Source organism: Lactuca serriola, chromosome 5 (assembly GCF_051521515.1).
Source record: "Lactuca serriola cultivar US96UC23 chromosome 5, Lser_US96UC23_V15, whole genome shotgun sequence".
Lineage (NCBI taxonomy): Eukaryota > Viridiplantae > Streptophyta > Magnoliopsida > Asterales > Asteraceae > Lactuca > Lactuca serriola.
The window spans coordinates 308381875-308392692 of record NC_136412.1 but is presented as its reverse complement, the minus strand read 5'-3'; the positions used below and the strand labels follow the sequence as shown (position 1 = coordinate 308392692).

The following is a 10818-nucleotide window of genomic DNA, read 5'->3' as shown; positions in this document are numbered from 1 at the left end:
TTATAAGCGAACTCATAATTACACATGTGATTTGAAAAGATAATTAAAATAATTCAACTGTCTTCACCAAATACTAATCTCTAAGAATGCACACTCACCTTTTTATTCCCAAGGATTATTGTTTTCACCATTCCAGATGTTTCATTCAATCATGCACTCATACGCTTTCATTGCCAAAGAGTAGAGCAGATTCATCTATGTCCAATTACTGCAATGTGATTCTTGCTCTCCTACCAATTTCCAATCATTTGTTTTCATCTTGTTTCAATTGTATTTCAATACAACACATTTTGACTATGTTGTTTCGTAGTCGATACCAATTGATGGTGTTTTGTCTTCCCATCTTGTCATTACTCTATGTGTTTAATATAGGAGAACACAAACATACATCTTATAATGAAATAATATCCCAATTTTCGTTCATGTGCATCTATGCATCTATGGTGGATAATCAATCGGGTGGACATTAAATGGTTACTTGTGATCGGATGATGAGTTGACAAGGTTTTCCATGGCGTCATCATCTGTCTTTGCCATGTAAGTTTGTAGAAAGTCGAAAGGGATTGTTCAAAAGTGTTTCCTCATGTAACTTTGTAGGTTAAAAATTACTTCATTTTCTAAACATTGTACATCGACATGAATGTTTTATTTTATGACGAAATGCTGTATTTTGATAATATTACTACAAATGCTTCAAAAGAACAAAAAAGTAAAGCAAGTTTAAAGAAAACATATACATTTTCAAGAAAAAGTATTTTAAAATAGATTTGTGAATAAAAACATTCGAAACTGCACATCTACAAAAAAAGTAAACGAAAAAAAACAAACATCGTTTGAAATCGCACAATTCATACAAAATTTCAACGTTTCTAGCAAACACCATGAATACATAAAAAAAAAAAAAAAAAAAAAAAAAAAAAAAAAAAAAAAAAACTTTCTGCAAACAATTCAGTAGCAATCTTCCAAGACAAATGAATAATACTAAACAGTACAAATAATATTATCAGAATTAGTTGTTTAATAAAAAAGGCTTCAGCCCTCTACCCATAAATTGTAAACTAATTCTAGAAGCAAAACAAGGTTAGCCTTTCGTTATCATATGAGACACCAATCCACCATTCATATTATGTTCACACTTATTAAAAGTCAAAATCAAGCCTTCTGCACAAACTGAGGTCAATGTTTCTTGATTTCTTCCCAGCCTTCATAGGAGCACCAGGACACGTGTCAGCAATACCAGTGACACGTGGAGCAGAAGGAGGTGTTTCCAGTCCATCACAACTTGAGTAAACTGCAGCTGTCATCTCAGCAAGAATATCCTCCGACTGCTTTGAAATAATGGCTTCCAATAGGGAATCATAAACAGCTTCCAACAACTGTTCATCCTCAAAAGAATTTTCAGAAACAGATTCACGTTTTTCATTTTCACAATCTTTTTTTGTCATATGAGAATTAAAATTAAGCCTCCTTGCAACATAACTCTGAGATTCTTCAACATGTTTCATGGAAAGAGGAGCATTCATGAGCTTGTCGGGACCAGGGGCAAATGGGTCAAATACACCGTCTTTTGGGGTACAGGGGCTGTCATCTTCTTCATTCATATCACTATCAGCACCACTGTGGTATGTGGCGGGAGGTGATGATACTATTGTTAATGGAGATGTAAAAGCAGACATCAAGTCTGCACTTTCTTTATTAGAATCTGGGGTTATGGGGCTTGGAGCAAACCCACCATTATTATCAAGCATTGATGATGGAGAAGAGGGGGGGATGATTTCAGTAGAAGAATTCCTGTCCAACTTGATACAAGAAATATTTTCAATGACCCCTAATTGATCCACATTGGCCTTGGTATCCATTGTTTTCTGAAAAGAAATTCAGAAATTCACTCCTGCAGTTTGTAGAAAAGTTGTGCATTAGATCAATTGCAGTTCACAGTGTTCAAAGATCGTTGAACAATTGATTGCGAATCCACATAGCAGTGAAACTTTTTCTTCAATTTTTGCAAAGATCTTTTACCAATTTATGCAGTCATGGTTCAATTTGTTACCAATTTATGAATTGTTTCATAATTTGGTTGAGTAAAACGTATAAATTTGAAACTGCATAAATCTGTAATGAATCCACTTCTTTGTATGGTAAAAAAGTGTAACAAAGAGAAGAAATGAGCCCTTATTGTTATGTATATAAGGAAGAATACGTAACTATTTCAACCCTAGCTGGAGAAGAACGTACAAAGAGAAAAATTGTAAACCCTAACTGAACCAAATTAACTAAAACGCTTTAATCGAATCAAATTAGGGTTCGTAAAGGTAGGCAATGGCAAATCCTCGCTCGCACGGAAAAAAAAAAAGAATCAAGAATAAGGGGGAAAGCGGTAAGTACATTCGTGCTTACGAAGAATACACATACGCATACACAGGAGAAAAAGCATCGTCCGTACTAAGAAAAAAGAATCCTAGTAGTAAAATCTGATGTTTATGAAAAGCAAATAACAAAAAGTAGACCGAAAAAAAAAAGGGATCATACATGTGAAGATCTAGAATCTAGAGAAATGATTTGGCGAACGAAAAGCAGAGATAGGTACCTTAGTTAATCGAGAATGGATTCGGTGGGTGAGAAAACCCCGTCGGCTTCTCCTCCGTGAAGGGATAGTACAGCAGCGGCGATATACGCCGGAGTTTATAGAGAAATGAAACGGTGGGGGAGAAACCCTCGTCGGCTTGAAGTTCGTGGAGGGGGTGGGTAGTAGAGCAGTCGTCCGCTCGTGCAAACTCTGATTTTCTTCTTTGACCCAAGAGCTGACGAGTTTGGGCATTTTACTTGTGTCTTCCACCGACATCTTTTGTTGTATCTTTTTTTTTTTCACGTTTCTTTTTCATAATTGGTTTTTCATCCACAAATTTTTCCTTGTTCTTAGTTTAGTTTAGTATTTGTTTTTTCTTACACAAAATATTAGTCTACAGATTCTGTAGACCTTTGCAGTAGAAAATATGGACAAAACGTTTGCAATTTGAAAAAAAAAAAAATTGATTTTTAACATCTGCAGGCTGCTAGAATAAACTAAAATATAAATAAACCGATTTTTTTTTAAACTTAAAAGAGTTTTTCAATATTTTTATGATTTTATTATAGATAATTAACAAATGTAGATCAATTTTTATGTATTATTATATAAAAAATGAAAATAAAATGGTACGAATTAACATTTTTTTTTCAAACACCCTCTTTTTATCTATTAGAAATTAATTGTCATCGTACAATGAGTGAGATGGCAAACGGACAACAAACTGTGCCGCTAAGCCTTTTTGAATGGTAAAGCTAATTCTTTTAAAGACTACATCCGAAGATCTAGGGGATATAACATTACTATGCATGATTCGTTATACTCTTTTAAGAAGCTCTACCGTATCCGGTGCGAGGGAACCAAACGTATCAAATGCAAATGGTATGAACACATGTTGATTTTCCAGGCACGATCTCACATGTTGATTTGCCTGTGGCTGCTTTAAAAACAACATGTCCCACTGTGAAACCCCCAGCCCTCCGGTCCACGAGAGGGGATACACCTGTAAGATCCACACATGCGTGTTTCCCTCCGACTCATCCAAAAATCAAAATGTCAGCCAGTCTGAGGGTTGACCTTCCTTCTGTCGGGTTAGTCAAGAAATTAACAGGTGCCTCTTTCTTAGCGGAAACCCCGGCACGCTTAAATATGTCAAACAAAACATCCCTAACCATATCGAGTCTGTATTTGAACCCTAGGAGTTCTTTAGAGTGAACTGCATGCTCTCCAAAAGAGTCCAAACATGCCTTGCGACACACATGACATATCTCGTCAGCTGGGAAAATGGGAATCATGAGTCGAGATTTGAGAATAGTACGATATTCCACGGGAGACATGTGTTGGCCAAGCCCATCTATAGGGATAGCCAGAAGAAAATCTTGAGCATGTAGTGCACGTAAGCACTGAAAAACCGCTTTCTGTCGAGCCGTCATGTTGAAATGCACTTCCATATCTTGGACAATTTTACGAAAAAATGCACTCGCCAGTGTATTCTGGGATTTGAGGGGGTGTCTTTAGTAGTAAAATTGTCAAGGTTAAAATCTGGAAGCTTGTTGCGAAGGGATGCCAAGGCACAATCATAATCAGAATTCATACCATGTATATCGCTATCCCGTAAGATGTGGTCTTGCATATATATATTTGATAAAATCAACATTGTAATTAAAGATAAAATAATTTAACATGTAAAATGGATGGAATAAACTTTGATTTTAAATGAAATTTTCAAAATTTCCATTTAACCTTTTCAATTAAATCAATTAAAAAATGGTCATAAATCTTTATCCCAATAAATAAATGATACTGCATTAAATAAATATAAGATAATATTATGATTTTTTTTCATATCTATATAAACAACTTTAACAACTATTATTGTAATTAAATCTTTATTTATAATTTTGTCACAAAAATCATGATTGTATCGTCAGACCTTTTTTCTTAAGTTTTGTAATTTTTTTCCCAAATTGTTTATCATAGATAAAGTTTGAATAAATCTAAGTTAAAAAAAACTAAGATATATGTGTTTTTTTAGGCTAGAAGATATCTGAAAACTCAGGTCCACATTTGCACCAAGAAAAGAACGCACATATCTTTTTAGGTCTATAGACTTCAAAAAAAACAAGCAGTTTGTGAAGCCTAATGTTTACGTGTGGTCTGCGCAGCGCAGACAAAAAAGGTCAAGAAAATATGCAGACAAAAAACAAACAACACTTATTATATGATAAAGCTTTGAATTATTAATGTATAAAGTAAACGCTAATTGTTTTGTAGATTGAATGATTAGTCAAAGTAATCTTATTCTTCTTTAGAAGCTAAATAAACATAAACAATTGAAAAACATTTCAAATCGAATTAACTAAATCATCATATTCGTCAATTCAACAAAAAAAAATTAATAAACAAACATTAGCAATTGAAAAATTGATAAAATTTAAAAATAAAAAATAAATAAATAAATAAATATTAACACGTATTGCCCACTGTTGAGTCTTTGATTTTCAAGTTATGGACGCTTTTGAAATAAAATTTGGCAGGATTTGAAATCAATGCCTCTTTATAGAGAGATTATCTTGCTCTCATCTATCATTAGATGACCTAGATGATGGTTGAAGAATTAAAGATTGATATTCACATAAAGATCCACATAAAGATCGCTCTCGAAATCAATTCACATAAACATTGAAAGATTAATAAAGATTAGAGGAGAAAGTGACATATGATAAACCTGGGAGGCTTATCAAACAATATGACATATGAAGAAGGATGAAGATGGGATTCATGAAATCTAAATCAATTATCAAGATTAGATACGTAGTTGGGAAGTTACTAGTTGTTACAAAATCATTGTCTCTCTACTATTCACAGTCGTTGAATGAATTTGATCCAAAGAGTTATGTATGTCATAAGACATTTTTTTCTTCTTATGTATTATTATTTTCATGACATGCATCCCACGCACATGAACTCGTTAGTATTAGATGAGGTTATATGAAGTGTGTAGAGGACACGATAACTCTTTGGATATAAGTTATTAGCAAAAGATAGTTTACCTCCTTGTATGATATTTATTTTTGCTATGACATTATAAGGAGGTTGTATTTTGGGTTTAACAACACCCTTGTAGTTATATTGTATTTTGGGTTTAACAACATCCTTGCAGTTTTAATGTAAAGTTAGTTTCCTAACTTTTTTTGTTGGTGTTTTACTTATGTTTTCTTACAAATATTTCTAATATATGCAAAGGTAATGCCAAATTTTCAATAGAAATGTTATAATGTTTTTGGTCATTTGACCTAACTGTGATCATTCTCGATTGCAACCTATACATATGGCTTGTTGTCTTCTAAAGGTCCCAAATTATACATCGAAAATGAGTGGGGAGTTACATTGTATATCATAGAATATGAAGTGTGTTTAAACTAGATGCCATAAGCATGTCCGTTCATGGGGACTAAGGAAACTGTATGTGTAAGAAAAACTGGAGGGTGGAGGGCTACATTTAGAAAGGATATTAAGATAATGCCTACAAACTTAAGAAAGCATTATAAGTTCTTAATGAGGCACTAAGGGACTGCTATAGAAAGTCCCTAGAGTACTTTTTCAAGTAAGGCTTACATCAAATTCACTGGTTTGCATATATTATTTGTCAAGAATGAAGCTAAGGTAAGTCTAATAGTAATAAACTTATATGTTTATGATTTGATATTTACAGGAAACTACACAAATTAATCGGAATAAAGAGTTTGATATGGCATGTTTTGGAAAGTCGTAACATTTTTAAGGAGTTGAAGTACATTGGTCAAATGGAAGTATTTTTATGTGTCAAAGGAAGTATGTTGCTTAAGTTTTAAGAAAATTTGGAATGAAGACTTACAACTCAATGAACAACATAATGGTGCATGGAACGAAGCTATCAAAGAAGGTGGACGAGAAGACATTGATGCATCATCTGCTAAGTAGTTAGGTGTGTTTGAGATTGCTTATCAAAACAACTTATTGACTTTTTGACTTTTTGAAAAGTTAATAAGTAAAAAAATATGTTTGGTAAACTCAAAAACACTTTTCAAAATAGTTGTTACATAAGCTTTAAAAATAAGATTTTAAAAAAACATGTAAAACTTGGTTTTTTGAAACCCTTTATAGTTTTTTAATGACAATAGCTTCAAAAATAAGATTTTAAGCCAAACAGTTTTTAACTTATTGACTTATTGACTTTTGACACTACAAAAATTAATCCAAATACTTTTTTAAAAACTCATTTTACCACGATCATAAGTCAATAAACACATTTTGGTTTTTCATGTAACATGTGGTTCTTCTTTTAGAATCTATAACATATGTCTATAGGTCTTGTGCTCCAAACACCCCCCCCCCCCCCCCCCTCTTAATGTACTTAACATTTATTATATAAAATTTGATGTTTGTAGTAAGTTCTGTAAGCACTTCCATGGGTAGTCTTCTAGAAGGTCAGCTAATGGCACTGAAAAAAAGTACTATGCTACATCATATACACATTGGAACTAAGGCTATTATACAAACAAGATAATGCAACATTTTGAAAGCATACACTGATAATGATTTTGTTAGATATATTAATGATGCGAGAAGCACATATGGCTATTCTCCCTAATAAATGAAGTTTTTTTTACCACTTGTCACACTCTTATTTAATTTGTCAAATGTCATTTTATAGTTATTTTGAATTATTTTTTTCCCCAAATGTCATTTTTTGAGTTTTTCTATTTTATTAAATTTTATTTTAGTGTAATAATTGCATTAAATGTAATAATAAAATGATATTAGTTTCATTAATGAACTTACATTTTAATTTCAAATTTCCTAAAATTAAATTTTTATTTATTTAAATTTAAAAAATAAAAATATTTCTATTATAATAATTCATTATTTTTCTTATTTTTTTTTATAAATTAAAAGTCTTTTATATTTATATAACTTTTTTTTATTAAAATCTACACATAATAAATGGATCTCAGGTATGAATAAAAAATGATGCAATTGTGAAAGGGAGTTACAAAAACCAACTGATAGTTACTTTATTGATCACAAAAAAGAGTATGTGGTTACCTCAGCTTGTCCATCTCAATTGTCAAAGCTGATAAGCATACGGATGAGGAAGATTTTGGATAGTTTTAATCCGTCACAATCTAAAATTACAACCATTTTTTTTATAACAGTTCCTCAATGATTTTTTTTTTTTTTTAAATCATATGTTTACTCGGAATTAGAAATAGATCAAGGTAAGATTCCATTGTCTAGCGAGAAGTAGTTAGGGGATGGTGACGTTGAGATAGTGCATTGTGGGACTCAAGATCAAATTATAGACATTATGACAAAACTTTTGAGGTGGATGCTTTTCAAAAGATGCAAAAATTAGCAATTAGGTTCCATTTCTCCTCCTATAAAATTCAACTTTAAAAACTTTTTAGCTTGCCAAATTTGTTTGAAAAAAAAAAAAAAAAAACATAAAAACGACCAACACTAATACAAAAATTCAAATCGTATTAGATTGGTTGTCAAAAATTCAAGCTCGAAACTTTTGACATGTTTTTTACTACATATAAATGATTTTACTTGTATATGTTATGCATATCATGTTTCTTAGACATTTATGGACCAAGTCTTTTCTTATTGTAATATCATAATAAATTAATAACTATTATTTCAATTATTATTATGTTTATTGATCCTCTGTTTACAACATCAGAAGTCAAAAAAATTAGTTGAATCATGTTGACCCATAACTTGGTTGCGCAATAATGATTTTAATACTATTGATATTATATAATCATATGAAAATGTTGTTAAAAGTATATTCTTGACATTTAAATATAACTAATTGTATTTTGTCTTTAAAGGATAGCTAAAAATTAAAACCTATAGTTAATGATAAAGATAACCAATAAAAAATTGCCTACATAGATGACCACCAATATACATCCAAATTTAAGTTTCTTTTTTAGTCCAATTTGTCTTTAAACACAACATAAAAAACAGTTAATTACGTATAACTTGTTCATAAAAATTGATTATCATTACAAACGATAGTATATTAAAACCCAACTCATAATGTATGTTTAAGCAATAAAGTAGTTCAATGATAACATGAATGAATGAATGGTCGAAAACAATATAATAGTCAAGACGTATGCATTGAATAAGATGAGGCGCCACTTTCCAAATGATGCAACTGACCGACAAAATAGTATTTAGTGCAATGGACCATGGCCGCGGACCGCCGTCTGCCACCGCCTCTGGCTGTCTTACGTTGACCCAACCGCGTTATACTTGTTCAATTAATACCCAAACGAACTTTTCTTCTAGAATACTTTAATTTTTTGACACTTTATAATTATATATACCGAATAATTCAGTTGCTATTATTATATATTATTATTATTTGAGAATTAACCGATTGACAAATATCTACCAAAAATCTAATAAGAGATAATTACCAAATATCATGAAATAATAACTATTTTCGAATTTAACATAATATTGACCATCTAGAGACTAGATCGCGTAAAATATCGCATGAATTTATGAGTTTATTTTTTTCTGACAATTTTCTTTGTTAATCATCCGTGAAATTCATTATATTAGTAAAATTATTTGTGTTAGTTCTCAGCTTAGAAAATCTCACAAATTATAAATCGATATCTAATATGATGTATTTAGTTGGTATGAAATTCTATGCTCAAAACCATAACATATTAACATGTAGTCTTCTTTTACTAACGATACCTTTGACAACATCTCTACCATGACCTTCACAAAATCATAGCAGGTTACTTAGATTTTAACTTTTAAGTCATTTATTTTGTGGGGTTTACGCCATCTATTTTGTGTGAGTTTTTATTTTGGTAGCTGTTTTAAATTTGAAAATAAAGAATATTATTTTGTGGGTTTTACGCCCACAAAAAATATGAAAGATAATTCTATCCAAGTTTGACCACAAGTCAAACTGGTCAAAAAAATCAACAAGCAAGTCAACTCAGATAACCCTCACATTGTGGCAATTCCTTTGCCGTGTCGTGGTCACATCCAAACAAAATAGACACGATAAGTCTTGCCACCACGTCATGGCCTTCTTTGGCCAAGTCGTGGTCTCCAGTCTAAAAGATTTTTCTTTAATAAAAGCTTAATCCATAAGGACCAAAGCTAAAATCATCAGATGTGATTCCTAATAGTTTCATAATGGATAAGGTTTCCAACTTTATCCATTAGAAATGTTTAAACCACCAAGATCTATACTTCTTAAAACTATAATAGAAGCCCACAAACTCAATCCAAATTAATAAGACATTAATTAATAAATCATACTTATTTAATCTATCAATAAATAAACTATTTATTTATTTATACCTCAAGAAATAACATATAATATTCATTTTTATTAATTATTTAAAACTATGGAAGAATCCCCGTTTTACGGGGTGGATACGCCAAAAAAATTCTTCAATTGATCTTCAATATTTGACTACTGCAGTCTTTTTATGATTAACAAAATCCATACACAAATAAAAGTGACTAAAGGGATGCCTACAACATCCTCCAAACTGTTGATTTTTTTTAATTCGAACCATTGTCATTTGTAGAGTCATCAGAGGATGTTGATTTGGAACTATCTGATGGGTTTTGGTCATAAGACATCCTATGTGCTCATACAAACCCTAAAGCTTGGATCTAGGTTTCTCTATTGTACATGCTTTGAATCCAAGACTATGAACCCTAATTCTAGCATATGGAAATCAGAATTCACATGTAAATAGGTTTAAGAACATACCTTGATTGTTATATAGCAATAACAATCCAATTCCTCCTTGAATTGGCCTTGGAAAGCTGAGAGTCACAAGTGTCACTCCTCTAATGGCTTACAAACACCATAAGCAAGTGGAGAAGGTATAAAGAGAGAGGAGGGAGGTAGGAATTCGTCCTTAGGACCTCTTGACGAATTCCAAGGCCTTTGGGTCTTTATATAGGTGTAAAGATAGAGTTTCAGTCATTATCCTTATCTAGTTGCTTATCCACCAAGCAACCCATAAGATAATCCTTGAATCCTTATCATAGTCGAATTCTAAGTGATTATCACTTCAAATTCGTCCACCATATATATAAGATAATTCTTACCTTATTTTGTAACTATCACATAATTACAATTCAGTCCCTCTAGTTTAATTAATTACACTTGATCACAAAATTAATTCTTAATTAATTATTGACCAATATTA

General features: G+C 31.5%; 1 protein-coding gene across 1 annotated transcript; it reads right to left on the bottom strand.

Annotated features, from left to right (window-relative positions):
* Window positions 1–947: 947 nt before the first annotated feature.
* Window positions 948–2816, bottom strand: LOC145054882 (unknown protein 1-like). The gene is made up of 2 exons (XM_079003144.1): window positions 2588–2816; window positions 948–1891 (listed from the first exon to the last, which is right to left on the bottom strand). Exon 2 carries the CDS (start codon window positions 1857–1859, stop codon window positions 1140–1142), a length of 720 nt encoding a protein of 239 aa, XP_078859270.1. The 5' UTR covers window positions 1860–1891; window positions 2588–2816; the 3' UTR covers window positions 948–1139.
* Window positions 2817–10818: the final 8002 nt, after the last annotated feature.

What these genes read in the sequence shown, in the direction of transcription:
- LOC145054882 (XM_079003144.1), bottom strand. Translation starts at nt 1,859, where the DNA reads ATGGATACCAAGGCCAATGTGGATCAATTAGGGGTCATTGAAAATATT.